At 36.5% G+C, this 24,508-nt stretch overlaps 1 protein-coding gene across 1 annotated transcript in view; it reads right to left on the reverse strand.

Moving 5' to 3' along the window:
• Window positions 1-24,508, reverse strand: part of CFAP47 (cilia and flagella associated protein 47) — a 480,485-nt gene that overhangs the window by 67,916 nt on the left and 388,061 nt on the right. Inside the window, 1 exon segment of the mRNA XM_033201412.1 lies at window positions 17,597-17,695. Within this exon segment, the coding sequence (XP_033057303.1) occupies window positions 17,597-17,695 (99 nt within the window).

Here is a 24,508-nt window from a genome sequence, read left to right on the forward strand (position 1 = left end):
TTTTTTTTAACAAAAGCAGTTTCAGTAAAGTTGACTGGATTAAGTCTTCAATGAAGTAAGTTAGAAAATTGGTGGTAAAGAAGTACAGACCATGAATACAGACAACTCTTTCTAGGAATTTTGATTCATAAGAGAAGTAACTGTTTGGACGATGGGATCAAAGTGTTTATTTATATATATTGATATTGTAACGTGCTGGTATATACTGTAGGAATAATCTAAAAGAGGGAAACATTGATATAGGTAGATATAGGTGACATGAGGGATAACTGAGGGGTATGATCATTGAAAAACTAGAATAGGTAGAATCTAGGGTTCAAGTAGAGGGGTTGGCTTTAGATGGTGGCACAGACAATTTAGTCTTAGTAATGGAAGTAAAGTCAGAGCTTTCTTTTTTGCTTTCTTTGTCCTCCAGCCATGTTCAGCTATTTGTGTGCAAGTGTAGAAAGGGCAGAGAGTTGGCTTGTGCCTGATGTAGTACACTGGGTCACTGTTCCACATATTTCACTCCTCTTTATTATTAGGTAATCATGGCCCTTGCTTTGATTTTGATTTGACATTGGTGCATCTCATGTTAAGGTAGGCAGAGTATATTTCCCATCTCCACTGATAATGAGTATAACCATGTGACTTAATTTGGCCAACGGAATGTGGATTTAGGTGATAATATACAAGTTGAGAACTTAAGAGGTATATTGGATTTCCACTTGCCCTCTTGTGCATCTTCTAACCACAATAAGAAGAACATGTTCTAGACATGTCTCAGAATGTGTATATAGAGCAGTCCTTCATCTGATGCAAAAATCTAACATGCCCAGCTGATAAGCAGATCCATGAACAAAAAAATAAATAAAATAAATGTTTCGGTTGTAAGACACTGAGATTACAGGGTTATTTGCTACTCGGTATTAATGCAACAATCACTGACTAATTCATCACGGTTCTGGTTTTGCCTAGTGAATATTAATAGAAGCTGGAAGATAGACAATCAAATTGAAAGCATAAGGAAGCGAGTGACTATAATTATTGAAAATCTGTAAAGATCATTTATCAGAAGTTTGGGATATAAATGTTCAATGTACTAAAATACACATAGTTGTACAAAAAAGATATGATAGATTTATCCAATGCTTTGTTGAAAATAAAGAATATGGGGGCGGAGCAAGATGGCCGAATAGGAACAGCTCCAGTCTCCAACTCCCAGCACGAGTAACACAGAAGACCGGTGATTTCTGCATTTTCAACTGAGGTACTGGGGTCATCTCTCTAGGGAGTGCCGGACAATCGGTGCTGGTCAGCTGCTGCAGCCGACCAGCGTGAGCTGAAGCAGGGCGAGGCATCGCCTCACCTGGAAGCGCAAGGGGGAAGGAAATCCGTTTTCCTAGCCAGGGGAACTGAGACACATAACACCTGGAAAATCGCGTAACTCCACCCCAATACTGCGCTTAAGGAAGAGGCACACCAGGAATATATCCCACACCTGGCCGGGAGGGTCCCACGCCCACGGAGCCTCCCTCACTGCTAACACAGCCGTCTGCGGCGATCTATCCGCAAGGCGCAGCGCGGGCTGGGGGAGGGGCGCCCGCCATTGCTGAGGCTTAAGTAGGTAAACAAAGCCGCTGGGAAGCTCGAACTGGGTGGAGCTCACAGCAGCTCAAGGAAACCTGCCTGTCTCTGTAGACTCCACCTCTGGGGACAGCCCACAGCTGAGGTCCAATAGGGAAAGCAGCGGGGGCGGTGCAGAGGCGAACGACTCTGTCTGACAGCTTTGGGAGAGCCGTGGATCTCCCAACGCGGAGGTTGAGATCCGAGAACGGACAGACTGCCTGCTCAGGTGGGTCCCTGACCCCTGAGTAGCCTAGCTGGGAGACATCCCCCACTAGGGGCAGTCTGACACCCCACACCTCACAGGGTGGAGTCATCCCTGAGGGAAACTTCCAAAGGAAGAATCAGACAGGTACACTCGCTGCTCAGCAATATTCTATCTTTGGCAACCTCTGCTGCTGATACCCAGGCAAACAGGGTCTGGAGTGGACCTCAAGCAATCTCCAACAGACCAACAGACAGTCCTTCTGACTGTCAGACGGAAAACTATCAAACAGGAAGGACACCTATACCAAAACCCCATCAGTACGTCACCATCATCAAAGACCAGAGACAGATAAAACCACAAAGATGGGGAAAAGCAGGGCAGAAAAGCTGGAAATTCAAAAAATAAGAGCGCATCTCCCCCTGCAAAGGAGCGCAGCCCATCGCCAGCAACGGATCAAAGCTGGTCAGAGAATGACTTTGACGAGATGAGAGAAGAAGGCTTCAGTCCATCAAACTTCTCAGAGCTAAAGGAGGAATTACGTACCCAGCGCAAAGAAACTAAAAATCTTGAAAAAAAGTGGAAGAATTGACAGCTAGACTAATTAATGCAGAGAAGATCATAAACGAAATGACAGAGATGAAAACCATGACACGAGAAATACGTGACAAATGCACAAGCTTCAGTAACCGACTCGATCAACTGGAAGAAAGAGTATCAGCGATTGAGGATCAAATGAATGAAATGAAGCGAGAAGAGAAACCAAAAGAAAAAAGAAGAAAAAGAAATGAACAAAGCCTGCAAGAAGTATGGGATTATGTAAAAGACCAAATCTACGTCTGATTGGGGTGCCTGAAAGTGAGGGGGAAAATGGAACCAAGTTGGAAAACACTCTTCAGGATATCATCCAGGAGAACTTCCCCAACCTAGTAGGGCAGGCCAACGTTCAAATTCAGGAAATACAGAGAACGCCACAAAGATACTCCTCCAGAAGAGCAACTCCAAGACACATAATTGCCAGATTCACCAAAGTTGAAATGAAGGAAAAAATCTTAAGGGCAGCCAGAGAGAAAGGTCGGGTTACCCACAAAGGGAAGCCCATCAGACTAACAGCAGATCTCTCGGCAGAAACTCTACAAGCCAGAAGAGAGTGGGGGCCATATTCAACGTTCTTAAAGAAAAGAATTTTCAACCCAGAATTTCATATCCAGCCAAACTAAGTTTCATCAGTGAAGGAGAAATAAAATCCTTTACAGATAAGCAAATGCTTAGAGATTTTGTCACCACCAGGCCTGCCTTACAAGAGACCCTGAAGGAAGCCCTAAACATGAAAGGAACAACCGGTACCAGCCATTGCAAAAACATGCCAAAATGTAAAGACCATCGAGGCTAGGAAGAAACTGCATCAACTAATGAGCAAAATAACCAGTTAATATCATAATGACAGGATCAAGTTCACACATAACAATATTAACCTTAAATGTAAATGGACTAAATGCTCCAATTAAAAGACACAGACTGGCAAACTGGATCAAGAGTCAAGACCCATCAGTCTGCTGTATTCAGGAGACCCATCTCACATGCAGAGACATACATAGGCTCAAAATAAAGGGATGGAGAAGATCTACCAAGCAAATGGAGAACAAAAAAAAGCAGGGGTTGCAATCCTAGTCTCTGATAAAACAGACTTTAAACCATCAAAGATCAAAAGAGACAAAGAAGGCCATTACATAATGGTAAAGGGATCAATTCAACAGGAAGAGCTAACTCTCCTAAATATATATGCACCCAATACAGGAGCACCCAGATTCATAAAGCAAGTCCTTAGAGACCTACAAAGAGACTTAGACCCATACAATAATAATGGGAGATTTCAACACTCCACTGTCAACATTAGACAGATCAACGAGACAGAAAGTTAACAAGGATATCCAGGAATTGAACTCATCTCTGCACCAAGCGGACCTAATAGACATCTATAGAACTCTCCACCCCAAATCAACAGAATATACATTCTTCTCAGCACCACATCGCACTTATTCCAAAATTGACCACATAATTGGAAGTAAAGCACTCCTCAGCAAATGTACAAGAACAGAAATTATAACAAACTGTCTCTCAGACCACAGTGCAATCAAACTAGAACTCAGGACTAAGAAACTCAATCAAAACCGCTCAACTACATGGAAACTGAATAACCTGCTCCTGAATGACTACTGGGTACATAACGAAATGAAAGCAGAAATAAAGATGTTCTTTGAAACCAATGAGAACAAGATACAACATACCAGAATCTCTGGGACACATTTAAAGCAGTGTGTAGAGGGAATTTATAGCACTAAATGCCCACAAGAGAAAGCAGGAAAGATCTAAAATTGACACTTTAACATCACAATTAAAAGAACTAGAGAGGCAAGAGCAAACACATTCAAAAGCTAGCAGAAGGCAAGAAATAACTAAGATCAGAGCAGAACTGAAGGAGATAGAGTCACAAAAAACCCTCCAAAAAATCAATGAATCCAGGAGTTGGTTTTTTGAAAAGATCAACAAAATTGACAGACCGCTAGCAAGACTAATAAGAAGAGAAAAGAGAGAGGAATCAAATAGACGCAATAAAAAATGATAAAGGGGATATCACCACCGACCCCACAGAAATACAAACAACCATCAGAGAATACTATAAAGCCTCTACGCAAATCGACTAGAAAATCTAGAAGAAATGGATAATTTCCTGGACACTTACACTCTCCCAAGACTGAACCAGGAAGAAGTTGAATCCCTGAATAGACCAATACAGGCTCTGAAATTGAGGCAACAATTAATAGCCTACCAACGAAAAAAAGTCCAGGACCAGATGGATTCACAGCTGAATTCTACCAGAGGTACAAGGAGGAGCTGGTACCATTCCTTCTGAAACTATTCCAATCAATAGAAAAAGAGGGAATCCTCCCTAACTCATTTTATGAGGCCAACATCATCCTGATACCAAAGCCTGGCAGAGACACAACAAAAAAGAGAATTTTAGACCAATATCCCTGATGAACATCGATGCAAAAATTCTCAATAAAATACTGGCAAACCGGATTCAGCAGCACATCAAAAAGCTTATCCACCATGATCAAGTGGGCTTCATCCCTGGGATGCAAGGCTGGTTCAACATTCGCAAATCAATAAATGTAATCCAGCATATAAACAGAACCAAAGACAAGAACCACATGATTATCTCAATAGATGCAGAAAAGGCTTTTGACAAAATTCAACAGCCTTTATGCTAAAAACGCTCAATAAATTCGGTATTGATGGAACGTACCTCAAAATAATAAGAGCTATTTACGACAAACCCACAGCTAATATCATACTGAATGGGCAAAAACTGGAAAAATTCCCTTTGAAAACTGGCACAAGACAGGGATGCCCTCTCTCACCACTCCTATTCAACATAGTGTTGGAAGTTCTGGCTAGGGCATCAGGCAAGAGAAAGAAATCAAGGGTATCCAGTTAGGAAAAGAAGAAGTCAAATTGTCCCTGTTTGCAGATGACATGATTGTATATTTAGAAAAACCCATCGTCTCAGCCCAAAATCTCCTTAAGCTGATAAGCAACTTCAGCAAAGTCTCAGGATACAAAATTAATGTGCAAAAATCACAAGCATTCTTATACACCAGTAACAGACAAGCAGAGAGCCAAGTCAGGAATGAACTTCCATTCACAATTGCTTCAAAGAGAATAAAATACCTAGGAATCCAGCTTACAAGGGATGTAAAGGACCTCTTCAAGGAGAACTACAAACCACTGCTCAGTGAAATAAAAGAGGACACAAACAAATGGAAGAACATACCATGCTCATGGATAGGAAGAATCAATATCGTGAAAATGGCCATACTGCCCAAGGTTATTTATAGATTCAATGCCATCCCCATCAAGCTACCAATGAGTTCTTCACAGAATTGGAAAAACTGCTTTAAAGTTCATATGGAACCAAAAAAGAGCCCGCATTGCCAAGACAATCCTAGGTCAAAAGGACAAAGCTGGAGGCGTCACGCTACCTGACTTCAAACTATACTACAAGGCTACAGTAACCAAAACAGCATGGTACTGGTACCACAACAGAGAATAGACCAATGGAACAGAACAGAGTCCTCAGAAATAATACCACACATCTACAGCCATCTGATCTTTGACAAACTGACAAAAACAAGAAATGGGGAAAGGATTCCCTATTTAATAAATGGTGCTGGGAAAATTGGCTAGCCATAAGTAGAAAGCTGAAACTGGATCCTTTCCTTACCCCTATACGAAAATTAATTCAAGATGGATTAGAGACTTAAATGTTAGACCTAATACCATAAAAACCCTAGAAGAAAATCTAGGTAGTACCATTCAGGACATAGGCATGGGCAAGGACTTCATGTCTAAAACACCAAAAGCAACGGCAGCAAAAGCCAAAATTGACAAATGGGATCTCATTAAACTAAAGAGCTTTTGCACAGCAAAAGAAACTACCATCAGAGTGAACAGGCAACCTACAGAATGGGAGAAAATTTTTGCAACCTACTCATCTGACAAGGGCTAATATCCAGAATCTACAAAGAACTCAAACAAATATACAAGAAAAAACAAACAACCCCATCAAAAAGTGGGGAAAGGATATGAACAGACATTTCTCAAAAGAAGACATCCATACAGCCAACAGACACATGAAAAAATGCTCGTCATCACTCGCCATCAGAGAAATGCAAATCAAAACCACAATGAGATACCATCTCACACCAGTTAGAATGGCAATCATTAAGAAGTCAGGAAACAATAGATGTTGGAGAGGATGTGGAGAAATAGGAACACTTTTACACTGTTGGTGGGATTGTAAACTAGTTCAACCATTATGGAAAACAGTATGGCGATTCCTCAAGGATCTAGAACTAGATGTACCATATGACCCAGCCATCCCACTACTGGGTATATACCCAAAGGATTATAAATACTCTACTACAAAGACACATGCACACGTATGTTTATTGCGGCACTATTCACAATAGCAAAGACTTGGAATCAACCCAAATGTCCATCTGTGACAGACTGGATTAAGAAAATGTGGCACATATACACCATGGAATACTATGCAGCCATCAAAAAGGATGAGTTTGCGTCCTTTGTAGGGACATGGATGCAGCTGGAACCATCATTCTTAGCAAACTATCACAAGAGAGAAAACCAAACACCGCATGTTCTCACTCATAGGTGGGAACTGAACAATGAGATCACTTGGACTCGGAAGGGGAACATCACACACTGGGGCCTATCAGGGGGAGGGGGGGGAGGAGGGAGGGATTGCATGGGGGAGTATACATGATATAAACGTTATGCACATGTACCCTAGAACTTAAGTATAATAAAAATAAAAATAAAATAAAAAAAAAAAAAAAAAAAAAAAAAAGAAAAAAGAATATATTACCACATTTCAAAGATCTAAGAATTTAGCAAAATAAAATAGATGATCATGTCAGAACTTGCTCAATTATCTGTGCATTGTACTTGTCATGTTTTGCTTTTATTTTAAGCATTAACTTATTTCTCAATGATATATCAATGATTTTTCTAGGAATTAACATAAGCTAACTGTCTAGTTTTGATATCCTACTTGTTCTGCTTTTTGTAAAGTAGCAACTAAAACTCATCAAATTACTTACCCAAATTTACCTTAAATAAAAAAAACACTCCCATGATCTTATAGAAATTACATGCTATGCAATAGATTTTTAATAACAAAACACAAAAACAAATGACGTCTGGAATAATGCCAGAAATGATATTTTTCAACTGACTAATTTTTTATAACTTATTATTGAAAATGTACACTTATCAGAATGAGGAAATTAACATTGGAATAAGATAATTAAATTATATATTGTATTCCAATTTGTCAGTTATTCCACTGCTGTTCTTCATTTCACAGAATACAATCCAAGATTTCACATTGCATTTAGATGCTGCCATTATCTCTTAGTCTTCAATCTGTGACAAATCCTTAGCCTTTCTTTGTCTTTCACGACTTTGTCACCTTTGAAGATTACAGTCAATTATTTTATAGAATGTACCTCAATTTGAGTTTGCCTGATTATTTTATGATAAGATTGAGAATATATATTTTGGGGAATAATATCAAGAGACTATTTCTCCTTTTCAGTGTCTCTTTACCATGGGATACATGATGTTGATATATTTTATTACCAGTGATGATAATCTTTATCATAGGATTGAGGTGGTATCCTGCAGGTTTCATCACTGTAATACTAGTATTTTTTGTTTGTATTTAATAAATATTCACAGAAATACACTGAGCAGATGCAAATATTCTCTTTGTCTTTGAGCTTTCACCATCTAATTTGATCATCCATAAGTGGATCTTGCTTGTATGAATTATATATTTTGTATTTCTTGAGAACACAGAACCTCAGTTGATTATATTTGTGTGTCTAAAACTGGGCTTTCCTTGTGCTCATTTAATTCGTATGTCTATCTTTAGCCAATACAAATTTAGGTAGGTTTTAAGTTTATCCTTAACTCTGTTAGTGTACATCTTCCAATTTTGCTCTTCTTTTACAAAATTTTTTTGGACATTACTGTCTTTTGTCTTTTCATATGCATTTTAGAACAAGCTTGTCAATATCTACAAAAAAGTATATTGGGACATAGACTGGAAATTCATTTGATCTATATATCAAGTTAAAGAACATTGTCATTTTAACAATATTAGGTCTTCCAATCAATAAACATAATACACTTCCTATTTATTTGGGCTTACTGGATTTTGTTCATCAGTGTTTTGTAGTATTTAGTATATAGATCTTGCATGTGTTTTGTTAAATTTTTATTTAACAATTGCAGGATTTTTGTTGTATTTGTAAATGACATTTTGAATGTCAAATTTCAATTATCTATTACTAGTATAATCAAATGGGACTGATTTTTGTATATTCAACATAAGGAGCCTTTTAAAAAATAATTTCACCTTTTATATTCTCTACAGAGGGAACACGTGTGGGTTTGTTACATGGGTATATTGCATGATGCTGAGGTTTGGGGTATGAATCCCGTCATGCAGGTAGTGAGCATGGTACATAATAAGTCGTTTTTCAACTCAATCCCCCTTCCCTCTCACCCTCACAGTGTTTATTGTTTCCCATAATTATGTCCATGTATACTCAATGTTTCTCTCCCACTTATAAGTGACAGCATATGGTATTTCATTTTCTGTTCCTGCATTAACTTACTTAGGATTATTGCCTTCAGCTGCATCCACGTTGCTGCAGAGGAAAGGGTGTCATTGTTTTTTATTGCTGCATGATATATATGTACCACATTTTCTTTATTCAGTCCACGGTTGATGGGCACCTAGATTGATTCCATATCTTTGCTATTGTGAATAATGTTATGATGAACATATGTATGCTTGAGTCTTTTTTGGTAGAATGATTTATTTTCCTTTGAGTATATACTCAGTAATGGAATTGCTGGGTCAAATGGAAGCTCTGTTTTAAGTTCTTTGAGAAATCTCCAAATGGCTTTCCACAGAAGTTGAACAAATTTACATTCCCACCAACAGTGTAGAAGTTTGGTTTTCTCCACAACCATGCCAGCATCAGGTATTATTTGATTTTTTAATGATAGCCATTCTGACTAGCATGAGATGGTACTGCCTTGTGGTTTTGATTTGCATTTCTCTAATGATTAGTGATGTTGAGCATTTTTTTCATGTTTGTTGGCTGCTTTTACATCTTCTTGTGAAAAGTGTTTTTTCATGTCCTTTGTCCATTTTTAATGAGATTGTTTGTTTTTGGCTTGTTGATTTGTTGAAGTTCCTGATAGATTCTGGATACTGACCTTTGTCGGATGTAAAGTTTGTGAATATTTCCTCCCAATGTGTTTACTGTGTTTACAGGTTTTTGTATGTTTATTGGTCTGTTTGTCTCTGTGCAGAAAATTTTAGTTTAATTAGGTCCCACTTGTCAATTTTTGCTTTGTTGCAATGGATTTTGGTGATTTAGCTGAAAATTCTTCACCAAGGCCAACGTAGAGAGAGATATTCTCTAGATTTTCTTGTAGGATTTTTATTGTTTGAGGTCTTACATATACATCTTTAATACATCCTGAGTTAATTTTTGTATATGGTGAAAGGGAGGGGTCCAGTTTCATACTTCTGTATATGGCTAGCCAGTTATCCCAACACCATTTATAGAAGAGGGTGTCCTTCCCCCAGCTGTACTGTCAGGCTGAAAAATTTCCCAAGTTTTATGCTCTGCTTCCCTTTTAAATATAAGTTCCAATTCCAAACCATCTCTTTGTGAATTCCTAAAAATGAACACTCTTAAGAGCACCTAGGTCACATCTTGAACCCTTTGCTGCTTAGAAATTTCTTCTGCCAGGTATGCTAAATCATCTCTTTTAAGTTCAAAGTTCCACAGATCTCTAGGGCAGGGGCAAAATGTCACCAGTCTCTTTGCTAAAGCATAACAAGAATCACCTTTATTCCAGTTCCCAACAAGTTCCTCATCTCTATCTGAGACCATCTCAGCCTGGACTGCATTGTCCATATCACTATCAGCATTTTGGTCAAAGCCATTCAACAAGTTTCTGGGAAGTTCCAAACTTTCTCACATCTTCCTGTCTTCTAAGTCCTCAAAACTGTTCAAACCTCTACCTATTACCCAGTTTCAAAGTCGCTTCTACATTTTTGGGTATCTTTATAGCACAATTCAAATCAAAATCCTAGCACATTTGTGTGTGTGTGTGTGTTTAGAAATTGGCTAGCTGATTCCAAAATTCTTATGAAAATGCAAAGGATCTAAAATAACTATAAAAATATTGAACAAGAGAAAAAGTTTGAAGTATTGATGTTATGAAATATCAAGACTTACTATACAGCTATAGTAGTGGACAGTATGGTATTAGTGCAAGGATAGATGAAAAGAATATTTGAACTAAATAAAATCTAGAAACAGGCTCATTTATATACTGTCACTTGATTTTGGAGAAAAATAGCACAAAAAACCAATGAAAAAAAGTATGACTTTACCCATAAATGCTGCTAGGAAAATTTGGTATACATAATGACTAAATGGAACTTCGAGTCCTATATCATACCATACTTGAAATTATCGAGATATGTATCATGAAAAGTAAACAGCAAAGCTTCTAGGTAAAAGACAAATATATCTTCATGACTTTTTTATGCCCCAGATTGTTGAGATTATAGCCAGTATATAGTACCTAAATTTCAGCTGAAGAGAGTCACCTGACCAAGGTAAAACTCCTTTCCTAAGGGCAGACTGCATTCAATGAATAATTGATGTGGAAGGTGAGGGAGGGATGTGCAAAATCCTGGTATCTTCATCCCAAATTGGGGCAACTCTGAGGAGCTATCCTAGCTTCAGTGCTAGCCACTGTGTGAGTTGACACCTTTGTCCCCACCTTCTCCCCCTACTCAATCCTGCTTCATCCTCTTCCCTCAGTGGTGTTGACCCTCAGAGCACTCCCTAATACACTTCCTACCCACTACCTTCCTTTTCAGAGTCTTCTTCCCAGGAAAACAATTCTGTAACAGTGATGTTTAAGATACTTTCAAGTGATACTTGGATCTATATGTTTACATTTTTTAAGTTATTTATTGGTGTTTTATAGAAGTACTGTGTAGAGGGTGAGAGTCCAAGCCCCAAATTCAAACCTGAGTTCCAGCATGTACTGTCTGTGAGTTCCTGGGCATAACTCCTATATATCTCAGCATATTCATCTCTAACATAGGAATATTAATGGAATTTATCTTACAGCATTGTAAGGACTAAATCAATTAATATTTGCAAAGTGCTTAAAATAGTTCCTGGCACATTGTATATTGCTATTGTTCATGGTAAATGACACCGTTTTCCATTAGAATGCCTTTAAGTAAATTATTATATAGGTGATACAAAGATATGCCAAAAATTGTGAAGGTAATATATGAATAAGTGAAATATGGAGAGTCTTTTCTAACAGAAATGTTGAAGAAGAGTAAAATATATGAAGCGTTAGGAATGTCAAAAGGAATAAGGCTGGATAATTTTTTTATATCTATTTAAATCTAGATACAGATGTAACTGTAGATACAGATATCAACTGTTCCATAAGAAGTTATCTTTTAGAAAACTGGTATTCACCAAGATATCAAAATTATTTAATCAATTAGTAATTTTAGTTTATAAAATTAAAACCATTTGTTTAGGAATTGTTTTATCTAGAAAAAAATGGATTCATAAGAAAAATGACTATTTCTTTCTTTTCCAGTAATGCATTTCCTGGCATGTAACAGCAGGTGAGAGATCTTGTTTCTTATAAAATTGAGGAAAAGTAGGAGTCCATTTTAAAGTTAACCTATTTTTATCTATACAAATAATCCCAATAACATATATTTGTACATAGTTTTAGTGTTTAGAAATGTCTTCACGTACACAATTGTGTATGTTTATCAAAAAGTCTTATTAGGTAAAACTGATTTTTTAATATTGTTCAAAATAGGGTTCATACAGGATAGAAACTAGCCCAAGCTAATACAGCTTATCCATGTTACAGTCAAAAGAAGAGCACAGATTATTTGACCATAATGCTCAGTCCCCATACCTTGGCTACCTTCCTAAGGTTCTAGATCTAATTTTACGTCTATGTGTAGATTTGTAAAGTAGCACTTTATTCTCTAGTGCTACAGTATGTAACACTAGAGATGTAATAATGCTAAACCTCCAACTTTTTTTAAATGTTAGTCAGAGGACCCAGTACGATGTTACAGCTAATGTATTTCCACAAGTTTAATCTGTTTCAGTAACATTTGATTCTTTCCTATTAAAAGAGAACAAAGAATATTGCAAGTCCTATAACTTTATTAGCTTTGTAGAAGGATGTCCTTTGAAATCACAATTCACCTACACTCTTGTCTCGTTCTTGGTTATTTGACCTAATTAAATCTGTAGACAAGATAACATTTCAAAGTGAAACCCTGGCAAGTTAAGATTCTTCACTGACAGAAATACCCTTTTCTTCTTCCTCTCTAGTTCTTGTCACCAGTTTTGAATGATAACGAAAGGAACAGTGAACTTTCTAAAAACAAAATGAAGTACTTCGCTATCTATAGTATATTATAAAACTCATTCCAAGGAAATAGTTTCTAGAAACATATTTGCTTAAAGGAATAAAAGGGCCGTGAACCCTTTTTCCAATGGGAAAAATATAGTGTCAATGGCTAGAGCTCCAATCTAGGTCAACATATAACTACATCTAGATCTAATTTTACTAAACAACTTTATAAGCACAAGGAATTATAAAATTTCTGAAAGAAGGTAATATGAGAAATATTTACAGAAATTATTTTTATCCATGCCCTTTTGTAATATAGAGACTAAAATTTTTGTAAAGTCAGATTGACTGGGATGATGAATAGAGTGGCTGCTATTATGAAATGGAGCAGTAGCATTCACACTTGAGGAACATATGTTAGTCATAACAGCTGTCACTCGTTCTCCCTTACTGCCTAATATTGAACAGAATTGAATAGAATGCATTGTCACATCATATGGCAAATTAGAAGGTGCAAGTTTAGAACTTCCCTGCTGAATCAGTTCATGAGAAAATAACATTTATAAAAGTATATCTCTTGGTCAAATACATGTTTGAAATACATATCACTTTCTCTATCTAAAAATACACACAGCATTAGAGAGAGAGAGAGAGAGAAAATAAAAGGCCTAGGAAACCCTGCCATAAAGAAACTTTGTTTAGCCAAGTATTTCTCAAATTCATTAAGCATAGAACTTAGGGTTTTTATTTGTTTTTAATATATTTTTGTAGCTACATAGTAGGTGTATATAACTTAGTTGTTTCTGTTTCTTTGTGTTCTTGTTTTTACAACATACTTAGGTAAACACTGGTCAAGGATAAGGTAATCTTTTCAGTTCTCAAATATTCACCAAAAAGAGTTCTATGTTAATGTAGGAGCACTTAGTTTTAAGGGTATAAATGCTTTGTCTGTTACATGATAGTATCCCTAGAGGTAATTTTTGTAATACCGATAGTGCCCAATGTCTTATGCCAATAGTGATATAAGAAGCCAAGCTCCCATTTCTGTTGTACTCTTAATGTTTTATGTTCCTCAAATAAGTAGGAAGACCTCCTACAACTAGTATTATAGCATGTACAAATATCGGAGCAAGCAAAAAGTTTCTATAAAATAAACAAACCCCTTTGGAGATCTTATTATATAGAGCAGCAGGGAGCACATTATGAACTGTCAAAACACGACATAGGCTGGTGTGCATTGTTTATCTTAGAAAGCAAGTCATGGCAGAAACTAGAGAAAACAATAAGAAATTCACCAAGAACTGGTTTAAATTTGAAAAAATATTTTATGACAATAAGAAAAATAGAAATTATAATAAACTACATTTAATTAATATTTTTCAGGCTAAAATTCTTAAAATTGGAACACAAATGTTGGTCTCTATGTTGCATAAAAATTGCATTATATATAACTACTAAATGTGATATTTAAAATAAAAGTAGTGATTAGAAGGTCTATATTTTTGTTTTGTAAATATAGATTTTATTGACAGTCATAAATATTGTGTTTCAAAATAGTGAGGAAATGAATGTCCCCGAAAAAGAAGTTTAAATACTATAAAGATGTAGTTGTCCCCAAATGTAATTGCCATTAAGTAATTATTGGGATTTGGGAGGGGCTTGATAAAAATGTATTATAATTTTTACTAGAAGAATAAGTAGGTAAGAGAAAATAAACCATTTAAAAGACACTAGAAAGAAAGAAAGCAAATAAGAAAACAAAACCATGGGGTTTAAACTGTATGGCACTGGCATTAGATCTGAAATACAGATGCATGGAAAAGTATATATATGACCTGAATATCAGATAAGTCACATTGCAACCATAAATAGCAACAAAATAATTATTATTATTCAAGAAAAAAACGGAAAAGTGGCCAATTGAGGGGCATTCAAATTAGGTTTTCATTACATAGCAAAAAAGCACAATATAGATGAACTGAAGGAGAAAAGCTGCCTACCTACCTGTAACCATTTCCTCATTAAAGCAAAGGAGAAGAAAAAGAAAATGTAGGTGAATTTTCAATTGATTTCACAATGTGGAACGACATTGAAAGTGTGGAATCAATGGAAGAAATGTTAAAAACAGAAAATGGCTCAAGTATTTAATGAATCAGTAAAATTAAGTATAAGCAGACGTATAAATAGTTGCCACAAATATAACAATATTATTTGACATGAAGGCAGTTTTCAATTTTTTGCTATTATAAAAAGTGCAATATCAAGTGTATTTATTCATACATTAACCATGCTTTGAATATCTTTGTTTTAATTTTTAATTTTTGCTGGTATCTGGTAGGTATATATATCCATGGGGTATATGGCATATTTTGATACAGGCAAAGAATGTGTGATAATCACATCAGGGTAAGTGGGATATCCATCACTTCAAGCATTTATGCTTTGTGTTACAAATAGTCCAATTATACCCTTTCAGTTATTTTTAAACGTACAATTAAATTATTTTTTACTATAGTCACTTTGTTGTGTTAGGAAATACTAGAACTTATTCATTCTTTCTATTTTTTGGTACCCATTGACCCTCCCCTCTTCTCCTCATGGCCCCACCCCCACCCATTACTCTTCCCAGTCTCTGGTAACCATCATTCTACTCTCTATCTCCATGAGTTCGATTGTTTTATTTTTAGATCCCACAAATAAGTGAGAACATGAGAAGTCTGTCTTTCACTTCACATAATGGCCTCCAGTTTTATCCATGTTGCTGCAAATGGCAGTATCTCTCTCTCTCTTTTATGGCTGACTAGTACTACATTGTGTATATGTACCATATTTTCTTTATCCGTTCGTCTGTTCATGGACACTTAGGTTACTTCCAAATCTGGGCTATTGTGAACAGTGCTGCAATAAACATGGAAGTACAGATATCTCTTCAATATACTGATTTCCTTTCTTTAGGGTATATACCCAGCAGTGGGATCGCTGGATCATATGGTAGTTCTAGTTTTAGTTTTCTGGGGAACCTCCAAACTGATCTTCACAGTACTTGTACTACTTTACATTCCAACCAACAGAAGTGGCATTACTAGGTCAAAAGAATTACAGTTGCAAAGTTTCTTTTAATACGTTACAAAGAGTGCTTTCCAAAAACTACGTAGTAATTTGTATTCCCACAAGTACTGTTTGATTATTCCAGCTTCACTATAGAAACATTAGTGATTGTAGTTCCATTAAAAGACAAAAACAAACTTAAAAAAAGGGAAACAAATCTAGATGGTCATTTTTTAAAATCACTATCTGATTATTAGTGACATTGAACATATTTCAAACCATTTTTTGCCCATTTGTACTTTTGCTTTTGTGAACTGGTGTTCATATTCCTTTTAATGCATTGCAAAGAAATAGAAAGCAAAAATTTTGAAACACAAAAAGATTCAGGTATGCCATTAAGCAATGATTTTGATTCTTTGTAAGTTAATTTTTCTGAATTGCACTCTCCATAATTCAGTGAGATAATAATAACACCCACCTGTCCCTTGAAGTTGTAGCAAATGAATTGAATTAATGACATTTACGATGTTTTTATACATGGCTACAGAAAATGTAAGAGAAATTAACCCATTCTTATTGAAATGTTAGTAGTGGTTATTTATTTCAGTTAGCATTTTTGTATTAATTATGTTAAGATAATTCATATATTATATTTACCAAAACGATTATGTTTTGTATTTTTAAAGCATTATCATTGTTAAGCAAATTCATACTTTTTTAGCTTTAGATTTTTAAGAAACTTCGTTAGTTCTTAGAATTTTTCCTATTCATCAATACACAGGTGGGGTGGTTAATATATAGAAGAAATAGATATAGGCTGGGCATGGTGGCTCATGCCTGTAATCCCAGCACTTTGGGAGGCCAAGTCAGGTGGATCTCCTGAGGTCAGTAGTTCGAGACTAGCTTGACCAGTATGGTGAAACCCAATCTCTACTAAAAATACAAAAATTAGCCATGCGGGATGCTGTGTGCTTGTAGACCCAGCTACTCGGGAGGCTGAGACAGGTGAATTGCTCGAACCCGGGAGGCAGAGGTTGCAGTGAGCCGAGATTGCGCCACTGTACTCCAGCCTGGGTGACAGAGTGAGTCTCCATCTCAAAACAAAACAAAACAAAACAACAACAACAAAAATAGTCTCAAAAACAAAACAAAACAAAACAACAAAAATTCACACCCTGCAATAAATTCACAGTAAAACGTAGCTAAAACTACTGATACTTTTTATTAGTATTAAAACTACTGATACTACTTTTTATTAGTATCAGGATACTACTTTTTATTAGTATCAGTAGTTTTAACACACTATTTATAATTTTCTGAAACCTTTCTTGACTCATATAACCATGTGTTAAGTGGTATGCTATTCAACCATGGAAAATTTCAAAGTTAAAATACTTGGTAAATCTTACTTATGTTCTGAGGAATTAAAAATAATACAAATGTAATGAATATATATATATATGAAGGTTTTGCCATCCATCCATGTTTTTCTATCAGCTTACTAAAATTTGTTCCAAAATTTTAAAATTATATTTTTAATTTGTGTTAAATATTTACTAAGGCAATAGACATATATTTCATTATCTCTGAAATGCAACAACAAACAGAATGATAGAATGTAAGGTAGAAATCCTGTACCTTGTATTTCACTCACAGAACTAAATCTGAAGGCAGGACTCTCATAGATGAAGCTATTCCAGGAATGATCAATGACAAGATTCCTGGGATATTCCACACCTAATTAAAAAATAAAGAGATATTACACTTCAATGTCATATTCAAGAAGAAAAACAGCAGTGGAGATGGAAATAGAATAAAAATTATCCTCTAATAGGAAACTTTTAAGATGAGTATCTTTCAAAGTATATTTTAAAATGAGATTTAAATTGCATTTTTGAAGAACATATTTAATAATATAAATGGCTTTAGCTATGATGTTTAAAAAATAAACTCATAAATTCTTGGAACTTTCAGGTGGACACAGTGGCATGTGCCTATAATCCAGCTACTGGGGAGTCTGAGGCAGGAAGATTGCTTGAGGCCAAGAGTTCAAGGCCAGTCTGGGCAACATAGCAAGACCACATCTCTATATTTTAAAAATCTCGAATTTTAATTTGAACTACTCAACAAGCAGATACTAAGAGTGAACTACTCAACAAGCAGATATTAAGAGTCTATTTGAGCCTGCTATTTAAAAATAGATTGTACTGATGAATACAGCTGGCCTTCTGTATCCATGGTTTCCACATCCATGGATTCAACCAAAGGCAGATTGAAAATCTTCAAAAATAATGGATGGTTTCATGTACATTGAATATGTACAGACTTTTTTTCCTAGTCTTTATTCCCTACATCATACACTATGACAACTATTTATATAGCATTTACATTGTATTAGGTATTCTAAGTAATCTAGAGATGATTTAAAGTATATGAGAGTATATGTGTAGGTTACATGCACACGCTCTGCCATTTTGTATCAGGGACATGGGGATTCACAGACTGTGATATCCTTGGAGGTTCTGAAATCTATCCACTATGGACACAGAAGGATGGCCTATATATAAATATGCACAAATAGACAACATTTATCCAATGTTAACAATAAGTTTAAACCAATAAATACAAAAATATGTTTATTAATTCTCCATTTAAAAGATAAGCTCTGACCCAGCCATCCCACTACTGGGTATATACCCAAAGGATTATAAATCATGCTGCTCTAAAGAAACATGCACACGTATGTTTATTGCGGCACTATTCACAATAGCAAAGACTTGGAATCAACCCAAATGTCCATCTGTGACAGACTGGATCAAGAAAATGTGGCACATATACACCATGGAATACTATGCAGCCATAAAAAAGGATGAGTTTGCGTCCTTTGTAGGGACATGGATGCAGCTGGAAACCATCATTCTTAGCAAACTATCACAAGAACAGAAAACCAAACACTGCATGTTCTCACTCATAGGTGGGAACTGAACAATGAGATCACTTGGACTCGGGAAGGGGAACATCACACATCCGGGCCTCTCATGGGGAGGGGGGAGGGGGGAGGGATTGCATTGGGAGTTATACCTGATATAAATGACGAATTGATGGGTGCTGACGAGTTGATGGGTGCAGCACACCAACATGGCACAAGTATACATATGTAACAAACCTGCACGTTATGCACATGTACCCTAGAACTTAAAGTATAATAATAATAAAAAAAAGATAAGCTCTACTTACATTAAAAATATGAGTTGATGGTGCTAAGTGGTTACATTTCAAATGTAAATATATATATGTTGAAGGAAATGCCAAAAGATGTTTACTAACAGTGGTATATGATAAAAGGGAAACATGTTTTGAGATCATTGTATATAGATCAGTGTTTCTAAAAGTGGAGTCTTCTGACAACCTGCACTGGAATAGCTTGTGATGGCAGGGCCTCACCCCAGCCCTTATGAATCAGAATAAATGAATGTGGACCTGGGAATATGAATTTTGATAAGCTCTCAAATATTGTTTACTGAATTTGGAGTGTTATTGATCAAGAATCAAATAAAACAAGTTTCAAATGTTAACGTAACTTATCATCATCTAAAAATAAAATAATTGCAAGCAAGTAGAGTCTCAGATTACTCACTTCAAAAATGGTTGTAATTATTCTACATTTACTTTTTATTAGTACAATAACATTAACTATTTCTTATGAGCAAAATAAACTAAGACAATCCAATTAAACTGAGTTATAAAGACTTAATATATTTGATACCCCAACTTCCCCGCCAAAAAGTCTCAAATTTCTCAATACTATTTATTTATTAATTCAAATGTTTTAAAAGTTGCATGTCTGAATTTGGGAGAGATTTTTAGGTTCCGGGAGTTTTTCTTACACCAATTTATCTTTCTTCTTAAATATAAAACCATGCTCATCCTGACTGGCAATTTGCAACGATTACTACATATATTACATAAATATTTGTTCAATTCTGGATCTACTTTAGATAAGACTCGGAGGACCTCCAGGGATTTTCATAACTAATTCTACCATGTGAAATGAAATGCATTGTTATTTCTTCTCCATATCATGTAAGTGTGATTAACCTACAATTATGCGACATTGTGCACTTCATTACTTTACTGCTGGTGAACATCATGGCCATAATTAACCCAAAGCCAAAAAGAATGCATCAGTGTACTTTGTTTCCATTGACTAATTCTCATATGAAAGTTGATATCTGTAAAACTAATATGTTAATTAGTAAGCATAGTTTTATTCAGTGCTATTTTGTTTTGCACCAATAAACTACCGATATATAAAACAGAATTCATTTTTATTTAAATATTTGAATCAGATCACTAATATTGCTTTTAAGTTTGGATTAAATAGAAAGTGAATAATTTCCAGACTATAGCTATTTTAATAGAAAAGTAATCAAAACAGTTTTGTATTCATTAATTACTGATTCACTCATTTACGCAACTTTTAAGTATATAGTCCATGCTGAGATTATACATATAGAGTGCCATACAAAATCAAAAACAATGAATGTATTTATGTGGGTGTATGTTTACAGATATATATACATATGTTTTCTCCACATGGGGGATAGTTTTGGAATGCACATACAACAGTTTCCAGCATGAAATAGATGCTCAATGACCGAATATTAAAAGACTGCTAACAAAGGTTTAGAACATTGAATGAAGACATGTCCTTAAATGTGTAATATGTGTAAATCAGCCCCTAATTTCTAATGTTTCATCTCAGTTGCTTACTTTCATTCATGGCTACCCTTTCTTTCTCTGCCTTTATTCCCATCTGAGCAGGGTCGAAACTTGAGAGATGCGGTCTTGGGTAGGGGACATAATTACGGATGAGAAAATACTGTGAGAATTGTGTCCATGGACACCAGTCACTAAGCGAGGGTACACGTCCAGGAAGCCAAAGCATGTATGTACACGACAGGATATATGTACACGACAGGATGTATGTACATGACAGGATGTATGTACAGGGTGTATGTACACACAGGACATATGTATGTGTACAAAGCATATATGTACACAAGAGGAAGCCAAAGCATGTATGTATCAGGCAAAGCCAGTGTTGGATGGCAGAGTGTAAAAGAGGAGAGACAGCTGAGAAAATGTGAAACGAGTGGAGTACGGGCATTTCTTGGGGACTTTGGATGGAATGGAGGGAGGCCTGTTCCCCTAAGATCCAATGGGAGATGTCAAAGAGAGGGGCAAGTGTGATATTTTAGATCATGTAACTGGCTGTAAAACTACCATCTCTGAGCAGATAAAAAATTTGAGTGGTCCTAAAGAGGGCAGTCAGACACAATGAGCTCAACATGCTGTTCCACCGCTTACTCACTGTATGGCTTTGGGGAATTTTTCAGCCTGAGGTTCCTCATTGGAAAGGCAGGAATAGTGACTTCCAGGATTTTGGGTGGAGTTTGGGTACAGTCATGTTGATAAAGCTCAAGTGTGGTAACATAAAGGGATCTTAATAAATCCTAGCTGCCCAGACTATTTGAAAGCTATTCTGTAGCATCCTGCTCCTCATGGGATTCTTTAATGGTTTACTTTAGAGACATCTTTACTATCCTCAGGTTGTTTAGGTACCTCCTCTCTTGCCACCCTATCTTATTAATCTTTTGAAACTGGCATGGCTTCAAATATGTACGGATGTCTGAAACATTAACTTCTCTACACCTTGCCTTGGGTAATGTTTAACTGAAAGCTCTTTCAAACATTCACTCTGCGGGCTGGGTGCAGTGGCTCATAAGCCCAGCAATTTGGGAGGCCAAGGAAGGCGGATCACTTGAGGTCAGGAGTTCCAGACCAGCCTAGGCAACATGGCAAAACATCGTCCCTACAAAACATACAAAAAAATTAGCTGGACATGGTGGCACATGCCTGTGGTCCCAGCTACTGGGAAGGGTGGAGTGGGAGAATCACCTGAGCCCGGGAGGTGGAGGCTGCAGTGAGCTGAGATTGTGCCTCTGCACTCTGGCCTAGGTGACCAAGTGAGACCCTGTCTCAAAACAAAACAAAACTTCCCCCCGTTCCTGTTACAGGTTGCACGTCTCCTTGCGTGAAGAGTTCTATTCCTAAGTTGGGTATATCACAAAAATATGAAATACAAGAAAAGATGAATTAGAATAATTTTTTAGAAAGTTGAAACAAGATTAGGGACAGCATCTGCAGTCAAGGATGAGACACAGTATGGTCATGTCACTTACTTGGAATTTTCCAAGCCAAAATGTTTTCTTAGAAACCAATATACTGAGGAAAAATGTAGTGACATAATCAGGTTCCACAGTACAAAAAACAGACAATTGCTCAAAAGAGGCAACCATTCTTCCTGATACGAACAGCTGATTCTTAAAAAGATTTCATTTAAAAAGATTGCAATGTAATAAGAAAGCATTTGATGTACTGATCTTCACCAGTACATCATGATGACCTCCTTAGAATATTTCTATGCAATCTGGTGTTATGGGTAAACGACATCACAAAACAGTGAAATTCACTGAACACAATTCTTAATGTGGGTGGGAGAGGGTGTAGTTGATTTCAAGTACTGGGCTTTTGGCTCCTTCTATTTAATCTGTTAAGTAGATTTCAGACCACTCACAGAAACAGATTGCAAGTCTTTCCTGTAATTCTTTACTAACTATCTCTCCACTCGAGCTTTTCAGTTTTATATATAACTAGGTGAACAGTTAGTGAGAAATTGTTCTGCCTGCTTACTGAGAAGCCATGTGCAAAGGTATACAGAAACCTGGCTTTGCGGAGTTGGGATTTTAATCTTACTTCCTTCACTTAATAGCTCTGTGATCATGAACAAGTTGTTAAGCCTCTCCATTAATCAATTTTATCCTCCTTAAAAACAGACATAATGCCTATTTCAGAGGGTTCCTGTCTTAGTTGGGGTTTCCTCAGAAGCTGTTATTTGGGACGTCACCTCAGGAAATGCTAGTAGGGAAGTATAAAAGTGAGGCAAAGATTAGGACTACAATGAATGGTGTATTATAAAGGAAGTTACTACTGTGGATACATGAGGTTCAAGGCAGCTAGGGAACTCTGAGAGCCAGTGCAGAACACACATCTCAAAGGTATACTGCTCAGGGGAATGGGAACTGTTATATTTTTCCACCACTTCCTGTCACACATAGGTTGAGGAAAAATTAACTCACTAGGGCAGCCAGAGGAAATACCCAAAAGAGTTACTGGTGTTGGTAGCTGGACAATGGCCCAGACAAATACTAGTTGCATATTTCTTGTCCTGAGATAACATAAAGAATCACACACATGAAGTGCTCAGTATAGTCTTTATAACTGGTAACTATTATGTATCCCCAGATTCAATCACAACTGTGCATCACCTGTTAAATTACAAGGGCACCATATGCCTTAACTGAAAGTTAAGTTAAAGGTCAGGTTCACACCCTCATGTGCAAATTGTGGAGCATAACAAGTATTTATGCTTGAGTGAAGGGCAAGCCACTCTACTAAGTAATTCCCTGTGAATGGTGCCAAAATTCTCCTTAGGAAATAATGGTAAGTTTGTTGTAATGCACAGACCAGTGTGTGCCCAAGGTGCTCAACGTCTTCTCCAAATAGCACAACCACAATAACATTTAGCATCGGACTATTTTAAGATGGATATAACAAAACACTCATCTTGAGTGTTAAAAATATCAGGAATATAGGTAAGCCTCTAGAAACATAGTTTTAGGCAACATAGTATAGTTGTCTGAAGAAAAAGTGGTCTGGACACATGAAACATTAAATCTGTTTGCCAAAGAACAGATTCTCAGGCTTTTGGGAAAACTCTAGGTATATATTGTGAGCTTTTCTGCTACCTGTGGTCATGGACTTTTCCACTGTTACTGGCTTAAATCTTCTGACCTTTGCTTCTCAATTCCAGTTTTCCCCCAACCCATCCATATTCATCATCCACAAATAATTCTAGAGTCAGCATTCAAAATGCGGGTTATAAAGTACAGCTAATCTTTTGAAAACTCTCATTATCTAGAGGACAAAAGTTGGATTCCTTATGATGGTATTTAAGACTTTTTCAATACCCTAACATATCTCCTCTCTCTTTTGCCTCTCTCTCTCTCTCAGATAGATATGTAGATAGATGACAGATAGATAGAAAGATGATAGATAGATAGATAGATAGGCAGATAGATAGATGGCATTAAAGAGTTTCGCCTAAAACTGCCTCCTTACATATTTTAAGTTCAACCTAAAGGTTTCTCTGTACATAGAGAACTATAAGCTATACGGAACTGTAAACAGACTATAAGCCTACTCTTGTGTCAATCACTGAGGTTTGGCCAATCAGAGGTTGCCAACTGTTCAAACCATGTTCAAATAAGGCAAACTCAGAGCTGTAACCAACTCGGCTGTTTTTGTGCCTCCCTTCTGTTTTCTGTATGTCACTTTCTTTCTTCTGTCCATAAATCTTATACCACGTGGCTATGCTCGTTTCTGGGCCTACTCTGGCTTAGGAGACTGCCTGATTCATGAATCAGT

The sequence above is a fragment of the Trachypithecus francoisi genome, unplaced genomic scaffold, assembly GCF_009764315.1.
Source record: "Trachypithecus francoisi isolate TF-2019V2 unplaced genomic scaffold, Tfra_2.0 Lachesis_group6, whole genome shotgun sequence".
NCBI classification, from domain to species: Eukaryota; Metazoa; Chordata; class Mammalia; order Primates; family Cercopithecidae; genus Trachypithecus; species Trachypithecus francoisi.